The sequence below is a fragment of the Porites lutea genome, chromosome 3 (assembly GCF_958299795.1).
Source record: "Porites lutea chromosome 3, jaPorLute2.1, whole genome shotgun sequence".
Lineage (NCBI taxonomy): Eukaryota > Metazoa > Cnidaria > Anthozoa > Scleractinia > Poritidae > Porites > Porites lutea.
This window is the reverse complement of record NC_133203.1, coordinates 41,625,064-41,645,817: the sequence shown is the minus strand read 5'-3', so window position 1 is coordinate 41,645,817 and position 20,754 is coordinate 41,625,064. Positions and strand designations below refer to the sequence as shown.

At 41.0% G+C, this 20,754-nt stretch overlaps 1 protein-coding gene across 1 annotated transcript in view; it reads right to left on the bottom strand.

Moving 5' to 3' along the window:
• The window catches only part of LOC140932325 (uncharacterized), a 39,325-nt gene extending 20,329 nt beyond the window's left edge, over positions 1-18,996 (bottom strand). Inside the window, exons 1-7 of the mRNA XM_073381946.1 lie at positions 18,729-18,996; positions 13,117-13,317; positions 12,687-12,783; positions 12,178-12,248; positions 10,719-11,153; positions 8,183-8,277; positions 7,277-7,357 (exon numbers count right to left, since the gene is read on the bottom strand). Coding sequence (XP_073238047.1) covers positions 7,277-7,357; positions 8,183-8,277; positions 10,719-11,153; positions 12,178-12,248; positions 12,687-12,783; positions 13,117-13,317; positions 18,729-18,996 — 1,248 coding nt within the window. The remainder of the gene's footprint in view (positions 1-7,276; positions 7,358-8,182; positions 8,278-10,718; positions 11,154-12,177; positions 12,249-12,686; positions 12,784-13,116; positions 13,318-18,728) is intronic.
• Positions 18,997-20,754: the final 1,758 nt, after the last annotated feature.

Here is a 20,754-nt window from a genome sequence, read left to right as displayed (position 1 = left end):
CTGTTCATTTGTGTTGTCAAAGCATTCAATTTGTGACAAGTATTATGCAACCAGTTACATAACCACCATAGTTAATTACATTATGTTATCACATTTTCAAGCGCCGCAAGCAGATTTTTCACCCGGCCCCGACTGTTATCAGAAGTGCCAAGACTGAGCTGAGGAATGCGAGCTCTTGCTAAATGGTCCTTAGCGTCAAAATCAAAGGAGATCAAAGCAAGTTATGTCTTAATTTGGGCTGGAAAAAATCGGAAGAACCCACATAAAGTCGCTAAATCTTTCAGCGGAGCAGAAGACGGATCCGAAAGTTCTCTTACAGAAGTTCCTAGATTGGACAAAGCCGAAGTCTAATGCTCTTGCAGCAGCAGCAGCTAACTTTCCCCGCTTGGAACAACGCGATTTAAGTCTTGCAGAGTATATTGACAAAGCAACTATTCTTTGCGACCAGTGTGAATATCCTCCTGAAGCCCGTGACAGACTACTCCGAGACGCAATAGTGATCGGTCTACGTTCCCGAGAGGCCTACTTTAAATGCATTGAGAAAGGCTCAGCTTTAACCTTAGAGGAGGCAATAACGATTGCTCAAAACGAAGACGCCACGGTTAGTCAGGTTGGTTATATGCGACCAGATTTCAAGGGCGGTCTGACACAAGCAGCAGTCCATCAACTCCATGAAAAGCAAGGAGCCAGGCCTAAACAAAAGAAACAGCAGAAGGAAAGAGGTGGAGCAGACAATCAAAAACGCACCAAGAGAGATACCTGTTTCAATTGTGGAGCAAAGCCTGCAAATCCAAGGAGTCAATGCCCTGAAAAAAACGCAAAGTGTTTCAAGTGTGGAAAAGAGAGCGACATTATGGCTCTGTTTGCAAGTCCAAAAGCAAAGGAGGGAATATTAACGAGTTGCATACCCAGCCTATCAATGTGCCCTTAAACGAAGACTGCACAGCGGAAGACTATATACCAGTGCATTTTACTGCAACCGTCCATCATTTGAAGACGGTAATGGTAAAGACTCTTAATCATCCTCAGCCACAGCCTCACATTCGCCCTCTTTGGCTTAGTAAGGAGCTCTCATCACAGATTTTCCAGATCTCCTGTGAAGTCGATACAGGTGCAAGCTGCAATATTCTGCCCCTGTTCAAAGCAAAAGCTCCCTTTGGAACGGTTCTCAAGCTGGGACAACCGACAGTGAATCTGAAAGGCTACAATGACAGCCCAGTTGAGGATCTTGGATCCTTTTCTGTGTACCTTTATCATGGCAAGCAAACATACAAAGTCTCGTGTGAAGTGGCAGACAGCAAAGGTCACATGATCCTGGGCAGACAGCAAGCATTGCTAATGGGGTATATTAGCTTCCCAGGGATCCAGCAGCCAGCGGTCAAGGCCAAAGTGGATACGTCCATAAAAACCATTACTGACAAGCCTGCGAAACCCCCTGCAGAACCAGTTATTCCAGTTGTACAAGAATATACAGACAAGAAGATAACCATCGGAGGGAAAACACATCTGTTACCTACAAGCAAAGAGTACTTGCTGAAGGAATACTCTGACGTGTTTAAAAGAATAGGAACTTTGCCAGGTGGATCTTATCATATTCAGTTGAAGGAAGATTACAAACCTGTCCAGCATCGCCCTCGTCAGGTAGCAGTGAGCCTTAAACCAGCCTACAAAGTAGAATTGAAGAGACTGGTAGAACTTGGAGTAATAAAAGAAGTCCAAGAGTACACTGAATGGATCAATTCAATGGTTCCTGTGAAGAAACCTAATGGTTCCCTGAGGTTATGCCTTGATCTTAAAGATCTAAATAAAGCCATAAAGCGCAACCATTGGTACAACGGAACGATTGATGATGTCCTACCAGAGTTGGCAAACTCGAAGTACTTCAGCCTACTCGACGCCAAGTCAGGCTATTGGCATGTTCCACTGGACAAGGAGAGTAGTTTGCTGACGACCTTCAACACACCATGGGGCAAGTAGATGTGGCTACGCCTACCTTTTGGGTTAACCGTGGCAGGTGACGTGTTTCAAGAAAGACTTGACAGAGTCTTGAAGAGTGTTCCCAGTACCACCGGTATTGCGGATGATGTCCTGTGCTATGGCAACGCAGAAATTCCTCATGATGCAGCTCTGATCACCTTGTTGGAGACAGCAAGAGCTAATAATCTCACTTTCAATGCAGAGAAGTTTGTCTTCAAGTCTCAAGACTGTCCGTTCTTTAAGGGGGAGCCTCACTCCACATGGGTATAAGATAGATCCTCAGAAGATACAAGCTATCACAGAAATGAAAGCACCCCAAAACCTGCAAGATCTTCAAAGCTATCTTGGTTTAGTGAACTATCTCAATTGTTTTAGCCCAAAGTTGGCAGATTTGACAGCCCCACTAAGAGCACTGTGCAAGAAAGGTGTTGTCTCGGCACGGGAGAGCTCACAACAAGATGCATTTGAAACAGTCAAGAAAGAAATCACAAGGGCACCAGTGCTGGCATATTTTGACAAGTCAAAGACAAGTGTCGTTCAGTCAGATGCATCCAAGAAAGGCTTAGGCGCAGTTTTATTACAAGACGGCAAGCCAGTTATCTATGCATCAAAAAGCCTTACTGAGACAACAACAGTATTCAAACATAGAGAGAGAGCTGTTGAGTGTTGTCTTTGCCCTTGAAAGATTTCATCACTACTTGTATGGCTATACAGTGACTGTTCAAAGAGATCATCAGCCGTTAGTCAGCATATGGAAGAAGTCTATAGCATTCAGTTCACCATGCCTGCAAAGGTTGTTGCTACGATTGTCACACTATGATGTGGATATTGAATACCTGAAGGGGAAGGAGAACGTTATAGCCGATGCACTTTCCAGAGTTTCACCTCAGCCAGTACGTGAAGGCAAGAAAGACAGAGATGTCATCCCTGTACATATGCTTACTGAAGAAATCCCTGCCGATGCTGCAAGTATAGCAGACTTCTGACGTGCAACTGCAGATGACACGACGTCTGGTATATTGATGCAAGCTGTCGTAAATAGATGGCCTGACGCAAGGAAGGATTGTCACCCATTGCTTGTGGACTACTAGACCTACAGAGAAGAGATCAGTGCAGAGATTAGCCTACTGTTCAAGGGTCACAGGCTAATTGTCCCTGAGAAACTGCGCAACAGAACTCCTCAAACCATTCATAAAGGTCACTATGGTGTTGACAAAATGCAACTGAGAGCCCGAGAATCCGTTTTCTGGCCAAGAATTTCAGTTGACATACTTCAGACAGCCCAAAGTTGCAATGTGTGCCAAACCTTTTCCAACAGCCAAGAGCGAAAAACGTTGATGCCACATGAAGTTCCGCAAGGACCTTGGGAGAAGTTGGCCATTGATTTCTTCGAATTTCAGTCTAACAGCTATCTTTTGATTGCAGATTACTACAGCAGGTTCCCAGTCATCAGGAAAGTACGTAGCACTACTGCCAGTGCAACAATCGATATCCTAAAACAAGTGTTTAGCGAGTATGGAGTTCCCAAAACTGTGATGTCAGAAAACGGTCCACAGTTTGCAAGCCAGTACTGCTTCGACCACATCACGTCAAGTCCACGTTATGCACAGAGTAATGGAATAATAGAGCGAATGGTCCAAACAGTAAAACCGTGCATAAAGAAGTGCGCTGAGGCACGACATGATCCATACTTGGCGATGTTAATTTACAGAGCTACACTACTCTCTAACAGTATACCATCGTTAGCAGAACTTCTCAATGGACGGAAGTATAGAGCGCTTCTTCCCACCAGAACCCTAATGCAGAGCCCCCATGAGCAGATTGTGCGTGAACAGATGATTGCGGGCAAGGACAAGAGGAGTGAACTTTACAACAAGTCTGCTAAATATCTACACCCTTTTTCAGAACAGCAATTAAGAATTTGTTCATGCTTAGCGTGCGTATATCGAGTTATGGATGCACTTGGGAAGTTTGGAGAGCACGAAAGATGCGTAAGAGTTGCACGGGGCGATAGCCGAGTGCAACTCTAGCTTTTTGAGTGCTCTCCAAACTTCCCAAGTGCATCCATAACTCGATATACGCACAGCTAAAAGCATGAGCAAATTCTTTTATAACATAGCTGACAAAAATGCTTGCTTTTTGATTAACTGCAAAATTCTCGTAACGCGCGACACAATAACAAACGGTTCTATGGGCTGATTACGAACACGCCACAATCGTCTAGTTTGAATGAAAATATTCTTTCTGTAAAAGTGAGAAAGAAAATTTGCTTCTTTATTGTTAACGATCAATGGAAACTAAGCAGAAACAAAGGTAAAAGAGTCTTAAAGTTCACCTAAAGTTAAGATACAAACATGTTCGTAAGAAGTCGTGGAGTATGGTTTAGATTTGCTGAAAAGATGTTTACGTTCTGCTCGGCGAAATCCAGAAAACATGTTTTTTAGCGAAGACGACTGTTATCCTTCTTTAAACTTATATTCATTTACGACCATTGGCTGGTCATTACGGCTTCTTGAGAAGACCTGGCAGCAGTTGTTTTTGTGAGTAATAAATTTATGTCTTCTTGTGTAATTTGTGTTGTTATTGCGAGATAAATCTTCCTGCTTAAGTCGGATTGTACGGAGATAACAAAGTGCATAACAAATTTAAAAACAACAATAAAAACGAAGATTTTGCCTTTAAATGTTGTTGATGACCAGTTGGTGTCTGTTCTGTTCCCAGTGAATGTCTTTCAGCCAAAATTTGCTGCAGCTCGTCTTCGACAAATTTGCGAAACGCTCAACTTGCGAGTTTTTTTAAATTCGGCTTTATTTTTGCTGCTTGTTGGATCGGGACCTAAAAGGTCAATGCCGATAGAAAAATTGGGCAGTTCTTCGCTGGTTTCTTCCATATTTCAAAGAGAAGGAAAAGTGCACTGCAGCTTAAAAGACGACAACTTTGCAGCCAGGTAAAAAAAAAATGCTCACGTCATCTTATTTACGCACGGGCGTGCGTAAATAAAGATTTTGTTCATAGCGGCTCAATAGGACTTATATAGGGCAAGCACGCGCGCTATGTTATAAAAGGCTTTTGTGCAAGTAAATCCTCAGCTTTATCGATGGACTCCAGCAGTTGTCACCAGGGTCCCAGTTGCCTCTCAGCCGATATCATACAGCCTCGAAACATCAGATGGAGCCCAGCTGCAAAGGAACGGCCGCTTTATCCGCCCAGCTGCTCCTGTCCAGCCAGGTTCCACACCTGTTGCCTCTCAAGCTGGAAGTAGTCCCCAGAACCCGTTAGACTGCAAACCAGAAACGGCATGTAAAGAGTGACCGACACGCGTGATAAAGAAACCTGAGAGACTCATAGAGACAATCTGGTTTAAGAAAGGGTTTTTTTAGGGGGGAGATGTTACATTATCGCTTTTTATTAATAAGTGTTGTCAAAGCGTTCAATTTGTGACAAGTATTATGCAACCAGTTACATAACCCCCATAGTTAATTAGGTCTTTTCATATCTTTTTGTTTGGAACAGTTATATGTAAATTTAGTAGCTTTACTTAAAAAACAGTTAAATCTTTCAGGCCAATGCATTAAAATGTTTCAGAGTTTATAGGCTGGACTCCGTTTTTGCTCCGTTATTTTACAAAATTCTCACCGACAAGAGGTTTTCAGTGACGGCATTAGCCATACTTGAGACGTAATAATAGTTCCACTTTGTACAAGCGAACTTAGAAGCACACTCTTTATAACAGACACATGGTAACAGTAAAATAGGTTACAACATTACAACCTTCCCAAACGTTCTTAAGGCTCAGTTAAAGCGTGGAATTTCACATGTGCCGAACTTAATTCCTATTTTAGTCGACTGAATACAGCATTCAAACGTCGAATTAACTCTGTTCGCCGTCAATATTCCCAGTAATATAATAATTTTCTACAATTCATGCATTAAAGGCCCATGTTCACCCAAACGGCTTTACGTGCTTGTGTTTTTGTTTTGAAACGATTCTTTTGTCAAATGCAGTGTTTTGATTGGCTTCCACTATTGAGGAGCGTTGCGTGACGATACTAAAATCGACTGCGAGACTAGCTTTTTTTACGCTTGACCGAAGCTTACAGAGACAGTATCAAAGAGGCCTGTAAGACTTTAATTCTTTTCCAAATGGAGGAAGATATATCGCCGACTTCGTCAAATGTCACCGGAGAAAGCAGTTCAAAATTCAAACTGGCAGTGAATGCGTATGGATGCTTTGTTGAGTCCGATGAACACAATGAAGGTGATAAAATTACGAAATGTCTAACCACCAGGTGAGATTTTCCTGAAGCCCGATTCGACTGTGAAATGTTTTTATTCCTCAATCTATTATTTTGTGTTAATTCTTAGGAAGCTTAGGTATGTGTTCTCGAAAGAATAAGCGAGAAGTTGTGTTTGCAAAGCGTCGAATCAGAACTGCGTACAGTCTTGTCGCTATAATCGCTGTGTTACAGTTTCTTTAGGTTTGGTTAAGGGCTGGTTTGCTAATAATAGTTCTCGCTACTTTAGAGCGATACGCCAGACGATAAGTTTACGTTAAGGATATCACTCGCTTCATAGGTTAAATCAAATAAAGCATTGTTCATGTTAGATTGACTCGCTTGTTTTGCTTTCAACTGATTTCAACGGGACTGCTTTGTTTACAATTGAACATCAACATTTGATGTAGAAGGAACTCGGCAAACACGCTGTCTGTAGAATTTGCAGCCAAGAGCTTCTTTCCCATCGCTCCAGAGATTAAAAAAACGGATTCACGGAGACGCATGTACTTCGGCAACCCCCGTCGACGCGGTCTTCCAACCGTGCGTTTCGAAGGCGCCGCCATCGAACGTACTGCAGTGAAACAAACACTCAGAAACAAAAAGCCTCAATACCAGACCAAAATATCCAAAAAGATGTAAAGAAAAATACTAAAAGAACCTGTTTAGACTTTCTTTTAAACCAGATTTAGCGAACTGTGGAAGATTAACAAAGATTGACTCTACACACTGAAGGCAGCGATTTTCAACTACGCGAAATGTTTTTTTTTTCTGGAGTACAGGGCGCGCAATGCATCCAGGGTGAACATGGGCCTTCAAGTTCGGCACATGTGAAATGCGACGTTTGAATCAGAAGTCGAACCTAAGTCGACTCTTCGACTGTTTCAGTCGCAGATACGGCAAACGTCGCATTTAATTTAAACAGTCGACTTTAATTGATTCAAACGTCGCACTTCACATACATTTAACTCTCGCGTTAAGTTCGGCACATGTGAAATTCGACGTTTGAACCGGGCCTAACTTACCTTGCTTTCTTCTTCGCGCTCTTTTGGTGATTCTGAGCCACAATCAGAAGGTCTCCGATCGGGACGCAGCAACGGGACGATCTATAGGATGTAATAAGAACTAGTTGCGTTTGGCTGTAAGAACGTGACTTGATGTACCATTGAGTATACCTGATAGCTTTTGAAATTCTTATGAAACAAAAACCAGGAGCGAGTGGCATATACACTACGCGGCACACAACTAAAATAATTAAATAGCTTTTTATCTCACATCATAGCTTTCGAAGCGTTAAAAATATGCCAACAACCTTTCGATGTAGCCGGATTGTGCCTTTTGAAAACGTTCAAATAGTCCTCAAAATGACTAGGAGTGCTCCCTTCAGGTTCTCTCAAGATAAACTAGTAAGAGCAAGAGAATTACGCGGGCGCACGAGAATCTTGCGACCCGTCTTTTCCTGTTTCACGAACGAATGAATAAATTATAACCATTGAATGCAGCCCGTGAGATCCCACAGTATCACTCAGCTGAGTATTATTTATCTACAAGTCATTAACAATATTGCACTTGTGTTTTCATTGTTTGATTACACAACGACGCAAACTACACTATGTATCTTAATAGTCTGGCCATAGGTGTCCGGACCTGATCTTGTCCTGGGATGACAATAGATAAGTAAATAAATAAATAAATAAATAAAAACTGTATTGTGTTACTTCTGGTATTCGCTTAGTACAATCCCAGTCAATTAAAAACTAACTGGCGACCCTTCGTATTCATCCCAATTGTTATTTATCAGTAATAACTAAAATTGCACTTCAGTTTACTATTATAAATTACGAGATGCAAACCCTATATATAATTCTAATTAAATAACTGCCTAATAATATCGCCCCGTTTCACCAGTTCCCAAAGAAAATAATTCTTACTTTCTCAACATCTGAGCTTGCTTCACTCCACCTTGTATCGTCTACATGACCTGAATCAACTGTTTGAAATGAAGTTTCGGTGATACTTGCTACTCCTAGTAAAATAATGTCAAAAACAAGATACCAGTTGTAACCAGTCCGGAATATCCCTAAATTTAAGGACAGGGCCAACTGGTCATGCGACACTTTTCAACCAATGAGAAGGCGCGCTTGTGTTTATCAACAAACAAATCAAAACATAGCCCCAGTGATCAAAAATTTTCAAAACAGCGGACGGAGTCGGACAGAATCAGTCATCGTTTCGAGGCTCTCGGGCATATTTTTAAGACTTTTCATGACGCATACACAATTTTTTTAAGTGGACAGCGTATCGGAAGCCATATTGGAAGTGTCTCGTGATATATTCAGCACACTTTGTGGCTTTTTTCTTCTTTTAAAGAACGCGATGTATAGGCGAGATTTTGGTCGGTTTTCAAGGTAGGTAAACAAGTATCTATTATTTTTTCGATTCACAGACTTTTTACGAAGTTCTAGATATTTTTCCTCGATTGTCATATCGATTGTTATATCGATTGTCATGTTGAATGTGGGGATGGTAGACAACCTAGAATTTTGGTAGACAATTTTTGAATTCCGAGGTCCAAAACACGTACGTTTTCCACTCCCGGGTTTCTCACAGAGCCGTGTTATTACTTTTTTTCGCGTTACTACGAGCCTTTGCCTTATTTTTTTCAAGGCCAAAACAACTTTATCAGTCTTATGGATATTCACGTCCAACATCTCGCATCACTTTGCCGAATTTGCCGGGATGAAATTGAAGATCATAAGCGCAAGGTAGATACTAACCGCTTTGTTTCTGAAATTCACCAAATCTGGAAAGATTTACAGTCAAACCAGGTCAAGCGTACCCCCCAAGAATACATTAATGAATTTATTATTCAAAAGTTGAATCCGTTGCTAGTTGTAGATTTCAGATTGATCTCTGCAGTCTTGCATGTGTAATGAGCCGTGAATTCACACGCGAGGCATTTATGAAATTTCTACCAGCTCCATTTTCCTGAAATTGATGTAAATGTCTTCTAAGAAGATTAATCCATTCAAAGATTTCCAAACTGACCAAATACAGAGAAGTTCTCGTAAAATAGTCACTGCTCATTACGCATGCAGAAATGCCGCTTTGAATTTGACACCAGTTACGGGAACGACTAACGGATTCATTTTTCAAATAATCAATTCATTAATAGAATCTTGGGGGGTACGCTTGACTTGGTTTGACCGTAATGTTGTTGGATTCTCCAAATGTTCATCCACGGTTAAAAAACAATCAAAGAAAGAAGGCAAATTTCAAGCGTAAATGATGTATTTCGCTACTCATTGAACATGCCCTGATTATCTGGGATAAAATTAAAACATTGCAGGTACTACAGCAAGCAAAGAAAGCACCAGATGCGCGAAGTCAACACGAAACAACACAAAAAACAAACAAGAAAAATTAATAAATTTGAACTACTTTTTATTCTTGTTATGATGACTGGTTTTTTTATTCTTGTCCTGTAGGAGTTAATGGGTAGTACCAATCCTGTTTTGTATGATCTCAACAAATTTTCGCACTCTCTCTAAGGCTATTTTTACACAGGACCAGTTTGCTTCTATCAAAAATCTTGCAAGCCATGCCAGTGAAGCCACGACCTCTGTGATCGGTCCGGAATCAGTTCGAACACCCCAATGATTCCTTGCAATGAATAATGCTCTTATTCTCTTACATGAAATGTTTTCTTTGAAATATTAAATGTGAAACCTAGACGAGTACTGTAAGCTCATCTTTAATTCTGTCCGACTTCGTCCGCCGTTTTGAAATTTTTTTATCACTGGGGCGATGTTTTGATTTGTTTGTTGATAAACACAAGCGCGCCTTCTTATTGGTTGAAAGTGTCGCGTGACCAGTTGGCCCTGTCCTTAAATTTAGGGATATTCCGGACTGGTAACGGCCTGAAAAACTCAAGCGGGCACCCTCGGGGAATGCTTTAATTGGTCATTTAATACACGATGTCCGCCTCAAACAGATAGCACTTCCAATTTGTCGCAGGTATAAATAACAATACGGCTCTTTCTAGTCATCCTTTATATTCAGAGTTCTACTTTCTAAAGTGCTGTAGCTGTGGGAAGAAAGGCCGTTATGCACGCCACGTAAGCAGTGCAGCCGAGTCAGATGAAACAGGAACAAGAACATGAGTGACGAGTACTTTGAGAAGATGCTCCCTCCACAGCAATCCTAATCCTTCCAACTACGGAGGTGTACTGATTGTTGTTGACATCCATTAGTCTCTGAATGCCCCATCTCTTTACTAGTAAGGTGGTACAGGACATTCCATGGACCTGGTAGAAAAAATCTCAGCACCAACAAAATTGTTATTGTAAACAGCCAAGGCGGTGGCGTTTAGCTGGTAACTGAACCTCGCGAGTAAAAAAAATCTGGCAAACAATTTCACCCACTTTTTCTCCCCAAAAAAGGCTCTATTGAGAATTCCTAACTAACCTGAGTTCTCCATGAATGCTTTCTTACAAATTAAGTAGTTTTCTTCTTCTATAGTTGTCTTCAACCTGACATTGTCCAATCCTAGCTTTCTCTTGAGTTCATCAGTGACCAGGAAACTCTCAGCAACCTCATTAAGGAAACCAGAACAGTAACCATTCCACAAACTTTCAAGACTCTCCAGAGTGGGGCACTGCACAGTTATTATCAAAGACCCTGTTTTTACCATCATTACGGCCACTTCATAAGCCTTTTCGATATACTTAGTAAGGCGGTCTACACTACTATCAAATGGCAATGACGAAAGATCTTGGTGTCTTCGATACTTATGAACCGACTGTTCCAATTCCTCAGTTAATATTCTTTGTTGTTCAGCAGTTAAATCGTGGGTATTCCAAGAAATTAGAACTTTGATCAAGGCAGTAGTAACAACAGAGTCTGAAAATCAAGAAGAGGAAAGTTACACGCTAAACTATAAGAAAATATTCATTATGCACAATAACTTAGTATTTTTTATATACCTTCTTACTTCTTACTTTAATACTTGTCTTCGTGAATGAAAATTGTTGTCTCTGTATATGTTTCAAGAGAGACTACTGACAATCAATTAAAGAAATATAATTCGGTGAAACATATACAGAGACAACAACTTTCATTCACGAAGACAAGTATTAAAGTGTCTCTAAAAATCCTGAGTCTTCAAGATTAAAGCTTAAGTTTATGTTTTAAGCCGGCTTCCCGGTGTTTGCTTTTTTCAAAGATGAACTCCAGGCAAGAAAATCGCTCAAAGCTTTCTTTTGCAGCCAGAATTATAAATTAATTATTATAATTATTATAATTATTATAATTATTATATTATTATAATTAAATGTTCTTTGGAACGTTTTGTTTCTATTTGGAGTGAGAAAATGTCTAAAGGCCTTTTTAAGTTCTGTAAGCTTATATCAAACCTGATACTCAGTCAGATCATTGTCTCAAATCTTACAAACGTGCATAAACTAAATAACCGCATAAACTACGCTTGACTTCATTAAATTAGATGTAAAAAACAAACATCAAATACAATAATTGCTCAGGCTTACCATTCAAGATGCAGCTCCTGGAAGTTATCAAGTAAGGCCAGAATCGCTTCAGACTTTTCAACACTCTTACGCATCAAGCAAGGTGAAAAACGAAAACGATGCCATCCGAAATCGGATTTCCGACTTTGACAAGCGACGTATTTCTCAACCAAAAACCCAATAAACAAACTAGCCATGAATAACAGAAGACTCTTAATAGCAGCTGAATTTCATTTTGTACATCCAGTAAAAAAGAGGTCAGAGGTCCGTTTCAAATCAAAATTTTAATTTTGCGGCACATAAACACAACATATTTCATCTGAATTTAAAAAATTAACTTGAGCCTGCGATCATTTGAAAACTAGTAACTTGTCAGCGGATAACTTCAAAAAATACTCAACCTCGATAAGTCGACACCTGAGCCCGCGATACGGTCAGGTGATACTGGTCAGCGGTTATCCAGTTTTGAAAGCTGTCAATTGATCACAAAATTGATGTACAATATGTGTGCAATATCAGTTTTCCTGTCCTCCCAAACTAGCCAGAAAGTGTGAGATTGAACATTGGTTTCCCCGTGGTGTGGACGGACGGGCGGGCGGTGTACAGTCGCGTGATTAACAAATTTTGTGGGATGGGTAGATTTACTTAGCTATGGGGCTCCGCTCGCGCGCGTGGAGCTCCGCTATAAAAGTTAATATAGAATAGGTATGTGAACTCTTTTCAACCCATGCATTTTGGTTTACACACCGCCGCATTTTTCAAATTTGTATCAAATAAAATTGCCTTGTCGATGACACGGAAACAACGAAACTTAAAACTTAAAAGCTGCACAATTTCTCAAGTTCACGAGCTTTCTGAACATGTCAACTTTATTTGTATACACGGCGACGCCTCTCATGGGTTGACTCACATGCTAATGAGAAAAATGCGAATAATAACGTCTGGAAATATTCTCAGATAGTCAGGGACCAAACCAAGGCCTTGATAACCTGGTAATACCTGGTAGTCTGAGAACAAAGAAAATGTCATTGATAAAAGATAAATCTTCCTTGAGGAGACCAGAAATATCGCCAGAAAATTATTTTCTGTCTTCGTCGTTTGAGTGATTATAAGCCGGTCCCCAGATTTACAGTTTTTCGCGAGCCCAAGGTAACATCTGGTTTTAAAATCTGAGTAAACAATTACAATGAGTTAGCACTGAAGAATTGCACTGGTAGCAAGGTAGCAAGTCCTGTAGCAAAAATTACCTTTGAGTGTTCTAACGATCACACCCCACCCCAACCACCCCCTAGATGTACTCATGGGCAATAGCAAGAAAAACAAACCATGTTTTTGCTTACCTGGATCACAAGAAGATTCTAACATTTTACCCTTACGGCTATTTTGCAACTGAGACACTTTAACTGTGGATGTTTCAGTTTGGTTTCCTGATGCAGCATCAACTTTCTTTTCACAGTTTCTTCCAAGGGACGTTTCTGAAACAAGCTGCTCGCCGTCATAAGAGTTTGTTCTCTGGTTGTTGTTATTTTCCATAACAGGCTCTGCGGAAACAAACTTTGGTTACAATAATAATGTCTGTAAGAGGCCCTGACTGTAGATATCGAGAATCCGCCGACAGTTGCAAAATTTCATAATTTATTTTATTCTACCTAAAAGACCTTTTTGGTGGACGATTTTCAAAAATGGAAATAAAAAGTTCCATCGCGCTTCGCTTTTTCCGAAAAATCCAAAAGTTCAAATTACGCCGAGGCGGCCCCCGACCCCCTGAAAAACAATGAAAAATTCTGCAACTTCGCTAACTCCGTACGCGACAACGCGTTGAATTCCCGATTTGCTATTTTGGATATTGGTAAAAAGACCCTTTGTCGTTTAAAAAATGTAAACTTCATGTAATTTTGTGGGAGAGTTGAAAAAACTGACCCCCACTCCGCGGACTACCCACTGACCCCACTCAGCGGACTACTTTACGGACTACTCTACGGACTAGTCCGCGGACTACCATGCGGACTACCGTAACTAATCAACCAAATTTACTTTCACGGAGAAAAGAGTTAGAAGAAGCGTACCTGCCTACAAGATCACACTTGATAAACAGCCGCCATCTTGATTTTCGCCATTTTACTCGACCCAGCCCTTCTTCTTCATTGCTACGTCCACTGCAGCTTCCGTTCTTGGATCGTCACGCAACGCTTCTCTCCAAACCTCGCGTGACGATCCAAATAACGACTGCGTGCCCTACGTAGGAGAATACGTCTCCAAGGGCCTTGTGGGCCAGGTGAATCCAAAAATATGGTGACTTCCAAGCACGGCTATAAGTAAGTTCTTAAAAACATTTTTAAACTGAATATAACAAAAACTGTTACCAGCGCCAATAGTGGTCATCGATTGGCTGAACGGCGTGCTCTAACTTGTGGCCGATGAAGACTGGGGCGAGGCTAAAGGAGAGCTGGGTCGAGTAAAATGGCGAAAATCAAGATGGCGGCTGTTTATCAAGTGTGATCTTGTAGGCAGGTACGCTTCTTCTAACTCTTTTCTCCGTGAAAGTAAATTTGGTTGATTAGTTAGGGTAGTCCGCATGGTAGTCCGCGGACTAGTCCGTAGAGTAGTCCGCGGAGTAGTCCGTAGAGTAGTCCGCGGAGTGGGGTCAGTGGGTAGTCCGCGGAGTGGGGGTCAGTTTTTTCAACTCTCCCTAATTTTGTCACGTTTAAGAAAACATAAAAAACCGTTGAAATAACCCACTTTCAATCTTTTCGGTTGAGGTGAAATGAAGGCCTACTTTAAAGGCCTATAAAAATCCTAGTATATAAATTTACGTGTCATATTGTACATCAGGTGAAAGCTTTATCCTTGTAGGTCATTATCTCCAACTGCCGTTTTTGGCTCGCAAAAATTAGCGCATCCAGCTTGAAAAGAGTTCGGGCTATTTTGACCAAAAATTCAATGCAAATTGCTGAGCGGATGTCACGCAAGAGGTCACGGCCAATCCTTCAGTTTGCGAATAATGCATCTTTTTTCTCTTTGTGATTGAAAATGTCAGCAAAGAGTGCCTTGAAGTACTTCAAGTACCTTTCAACATATTTAACGATCATACAAGCACGTCACATATCATTTTATTTATCTTAGACCTAGACAAAGATAACAGTTAGTTCGATCGCGTTGATGCGTAGTCCAATAAATTAAACTAAAATTTGATTCACATACACAGCGAAACTTATTACAAAGTTAAAGAGAATAGGGTAGACTTACTGTTGTTACTCTTGCTTTAGAATAACGCGATGTAATCCCAGGAGCTCCCTATCTTACTGAATTTTCACCGAAAATGTCAACAAAACAGACTGACAAAACAAATGATCAATGAAGATGTGCGTCCTTGTAAGGTTCTTTCTTTTTTTTCAACGTTTTTACCACCATTTTTCGTTTGAGATTTCTCTAACACTGTTACGAAACGGCACTAGTACCTGATTACGTCGAGTAAAATATTACAAACATGTCAAATCTGATTTGTGTTATAACATCACGTGACGTAACCGTCGTACGGAGTTGACTGGAGAACAGCAATTGACTTTAAGTCCTCTACAGCTAAAGGGGACCGTGGAATTAGTAGCAGTGAGTCAACTTTCGTCGTATCAACCAGCGAAACCCTTTCTTCTATAGTTGGGCATGGTAGTAAACCCCTTTCAAAGAATACCTGGGTACATCGGCTCTGGGATACCCCTAGACGAAGGACTTTTTTGAAAATTCTGGATTCTAATATTATATCCGCACAGACTTCAAGAGACGGAAGTGATCCAAAAGAATTGCTATCCAAAAGAATTGCTTGAAGAACCGAAATGCCCCGAAATACATATTCATGACAAAACGATATTGAAGTTAAAATTGTTTTGATCACTGAGAGATATCGGTATTGGGGTTTGCGTAAAAACTCAGAATAGAGGCGTAAAAGAAGGTAGCTTAGCGTACGTGGCAGTACCCTTCCCCCAGGGGAAAAGACGAAAAAGGCGGAGGGTACAGCTACACCTTAGCAACGGGTAGGCTCAAGCGAGCCATTCTTTTCGAGCGGTGAGCGATGCGAGCCAGCAAAGAGCGCTAAACCGGAGCGACCGCTCCCCAGTCATTTCGCGTCTCTCTTTCTGGTGCCCCTCGCCTCTCTCCTCCGCAGAGGCTCCCGCTTGGTATTGCAGTAATAATAGCAAACATGCCTCTGAGGAGGATACAGGCGAGTGAGAACCAGAAAGAGACGCGAGATGGCCGGGTCGGGGTCGCCCTAGCCTGCCGCTTACGCGTCCTGTCTTTACTCGCGCGCGTTGCCCACCGCTCGAAGAGGATAGCTTGCTTGATGCTATCCTATCCTATTGCTTGGAAATAAACATCTGGGGGTGGGTAGAAAACGACCACATCAGCCCTAAGACCGAAAAACGAAAATTACTCGAAATGGCTATCTTGATCTTACTGATCTACAAGTGTAAGGAACATCAAGATCTTCAATTATCAATGAATCTGATCAATTTTTTCGTTTTCCTCAAAACCCCATCTAAGGTAAAAAAGGAAGATCCCATCAAAATCCCCTTCAAATCGCTGGAAGCTCGCATGAAATGGGACTCTCGACCGAAGCAAAAGCAAGATACGAGACATACGACAAGGTATGCAATTCACACATATATGAAGTTAGTGCTTTTTAGAAGTGGGTGTTCGTTTTTTTCGGTGTTTTTTCTTTTTATTATTAGGAGACAAACACCCGCAAAACGTTCCTAGCGGGCGGCGAGGAGAGGAGAAATGGCTGTATTCGCATGGTAAGACCCTGGTCAAATTCATTCAGATTCATTGATAATTGGAGATCTTACACATATCATGCCGTTTAGAGGTGAGTCCAAGTGACTTTGACAACATATTCCGACTTTTACTTTCGGTGGGGTTTTGTAGAAAATAAGAAAGCCTGGTGAATTTCATTGACCAATACTTTGATCTTTTTTTTTCTTGTACGTCTCAGGTCGAGATAGCCATTTCGAGATGTTTTCAGGACCGAATTTTGAGGAGAGTTACCCGTACATCTGGTCCTTGCTGTTCTGCAGACAAATCCGTACTTTTTTGCTTACGTCACGTGAAGTGATATTATCACGCAAATCAACTAATAATTTACTCGACGCGATGGTACAAGTGCCTCATGGTAACTGTTTTTCACGGTTAAAAAAGAATTCTCAAACGTTGAGAGAAGAAAGAACCTTACAACAGCCCATGGTGAACAATGAGACGATAATGTTGTCAGCATGAGCTACTCTTCTGCGTGACATTCCTTTTGGAATAGGTTTTTGGTGAAAGACGTCATGAGTTTTTCTTTTACTCTTGATTGGTTTCTTTTTCTTCATTTCTTTTCTTCTACGGGCAAGAAAAAGACGTAAGCAACTGGCATTATCAACAGTTTAAAATGTATGAACGAATTGCGGTAAGCAAGAACTGCAAGGACGCACATTTTCATTGATCATTTTGTTTTGTCAGTCTGTTTCGTTGACCTTTTCGGTGAAAAATTGAGTAAGATAGAGAGCTCCTGGGATTACATCATCGCGTTTATATTCTAAAACAAGAGCAACTACAGTTAGTAAGTCTACCCTATTCTCTTCAACTTTGTAATAAGTTTCGCTGTGTATGTGAATCAAATTTTAGTTCAATTTATTGGGCTACGCATCAACGCGATCGACAACCATTATCGTTCGGTTAGATCTAAGATTAATAAAATGATATGTGGCGTGCTTGTATGATCGTTAAATAAAATGAGAGGTCATTGAAGTACTTCAAGGCGCTCTTTACTGACATTTTCAATCAGAAGAGAAAAAAAATGTAAGGATTGGCCGTGACCTCTTGCGTGACATCCGCTCAGCAGTTTGCATTGAATTTTTGGTCAAAATAGCCCGAACTCTTTTCAAACTGGATGCGCTAATTTTTGCGAGCCAAAAACGACAGTTGGAGATAATGACCTACAAGGATAAAGCTTTCACCTGATGTACAATATGACACGTAAATTTATATACTAGGATCTTTATAGGCCTTTAAAGTTGGCCTTTATTTGACCTCAAACCAAAAGATTGAAAGTGGGTTATTTCAGCGGGTTTTTATGTTGTCTTAAACTTGACAAAATTACATGAAGTTTACATTTTTTAAAAGACAAAGGGTCCTTTTACCAATATCCAAAATGGAAAACCGGGAATTCAACGCGTTGTCGCGTACGGAGTTAGCGAAGTTGCAAAATTTTTCATTGTTTTTCCGGGGGGTCGGGGGCCGCCTCGGCGTAATTTGAACTTTTGGATTTTTCGGAAAAAGCAAAGCGCGATGGAACTTTTTATTTCCAATTTTGAAAATAGTCCACCAAAAGGGTCTTTTAGGTAGAATAAAATAAATTATGAAACTTTGCAATTGTCGGCGGATTCTCGATATTTTCAGTCAGGGCCTCTTAAATGCAAACTAGTAGACTCATATATTCAACAATAACTGCTTTGAAACTTAAAACCCAGTCAATTCCGGGTGTGCGGCCCATTCCTACCCGGGGCAGACATTTGTTAGGCACGATATATCAGGTTGTGTATTCCCGGAGTAAAAGCTCAGCGGCTGGCGTTTTAATTCCTTCCTCGTCGCTAATTTGTGCTTGCTCTCGCGCTCCTCACGTGCATCTCCCGCTTGGTTAAAAGTAGACAGAAATGACTGCTACCCATGCAACATACGAAGATACCTTTAAGGTCCACAGTCATGCCCTCTGTCTTTTGAGAAGCCTTGCGGTTTGTTTCTAAGGAACTCCGGGCCTTTAAAGAATCTTCTGTTAAAACAAAATAGGCCGGACGAAAACAAATGGTGATTATGTATGTATGACTATAATCACATATGAATGTGAAGTGTTGCAATTAAGCCTACGACCAATGGTTATGACGACCGCCCTCCACAGACCATTCCGCTGAAAACAATATACCTGAAGAAACTACAAACGGTACAGTTTTCCTGATATCAGCATGCAGATAGGTATTCGCAAGCATTTTTTTCAAGATTTCAGGACAAAACTTGTAAGAGATCGTATTTTTGTCTGTTTTTCTATCATTTCCTGATAATGCATCATTGAAGAAAAGATAACCGACATTCCTAGCATGAGCCAGGCTGATCATCTTGCCAACTAACTCCTTTATCTGTTTAGCCAAGTTGTATTTCCTGCCATAGTTATCACGCAAGGTCACCGTCTTCATCAAGTCGACATTCCCTGTCGTTGGACCAGTTATTCTGGATAGCTAAGGTCCAGATTGCGGGGTCCTCTGAATCAATCACAAATGATGAACCAAAAGCTGCACTACTCGGTGCTTCTCCAAAACCAGAGGAGGGTTGCGACTGACGAGCACAGGGAGACCAGCTGACATTGCCTCGAGTTCTGTTAAACCAAAGCCCTCTGTTCTTGAAGGTATGACTGCAAGATCCACTTGTTGGAATAAGCGCTTTAAACCCTCTTGGTCTTGAACAAATCTTTTTACTTTTAACCGACTTGCAGGAACACCACACATTTTTTCGTGTTTTCCACCCGGTGCCCCAACAAACGTAAGACGAGTATCTTCTAATGCAGCAATTGCTTTCCCAGCGGTGTCAAATCCCTTTAATTCAAAATCGTCTGCGTCTCCAAAACACCAAGACTCTGCGTCGTTGCCTAAAGCTATGACTGACTTGTTTTACAGTCTCAAACTCTTCAAATACTCTAGGAGTGAGGTCAATTAAAGACATTACCATCTTTATTACAACTAGAAACATATGAAAGAAAGGTCTGGCTCAGCTTGGGTCCAACTCCAACATGATCAGCCATTTCACACAGTTTTACTTCGGTCTTGTGCTTTTCTTCACCCTTTGAAATTGAGCTTTCAAGCATTCCAAGTTCCTCAGGGTCTGTGTGCACCACTTGAACCCATTTGCACGTTCTACGGTCTTTAATGTCTTGTGCTTGTTTACCGAGTTTAACTCCATGACCTACGATAATGTCGATTTGCAAATCTTTCGGCAGAAAATAAAGGCAGGCAGAGGCGTCGCCTGTGCGATCTTTGCTTTGTGTTCCAGGGCTATCTTTCTATCCTCTTGAATACATTTTGGTAAAAAGAAAGTGACTTCCACTTCAGGAAACTTGGCTAACTGAATGGCTAATTCTCTGTTTATGGTGGAAAGCCCCCCATTACTTGATCCCCATGCAGATGCCAAAATAGTGACTTTCACTGCGAGATCCATGCACTCGGTCATTAAGGACTTTTTAAAGTCTTCCATTGATAATGTTAGTCTCATGTCGTCTGTAAGTGAGTTCCAGAGCTTTGCAGCTTCGACCTTGATGGACTCGAGTCCATAAGTGGTTGTCCTAGGTTCGGGTAAGCTTAGTACATTATTCCGTCTTTAAAAAAAGTACTTGGAGCTGCGAAGAGAGAACAGTCTCTTAAGACAATTAGGATACGGAGAGACAAATAAGCTTTTGAACATTACAATAAGCATTTTGTGATTTCTTCCACTGTACAAAGATGTTGCCTTAGCCTTCTTTAGCAACTCGTCATAACTAGAATTTACATCATTAAATCTAAATCTCAAAATGCGTTTATTCAAAAGCTCTAGTTTATCTTTGGGTGAAGAAACGGACGATAAGTATTTCAAAAATCATTTGAGTTTGTTGTTTCCGATTTATTGAGAAAATACGCCTTGACCGCCTTTCGTCTCAGCGAAGTACATTTATTCCTTTTTCTTTGTTAAGGGCGTAATTAGCATAGCTGAGCATCAGTGCGATCATGAGTGAACTTTCTCCACAGCTTGTTTCTATGCCGAATGGCTTTGCGCCATTGTTCATTCATGAACGGTACTTGATTGCCTCTCACATGGAATTACTTTCGAGGTGTGTGCCCATAATATCTAAATACAGGGATTCAAATGCAAATAATTTATCGTTTACATCATGGAAAAATTCCATTACATTGAAAGGAGCATTATGC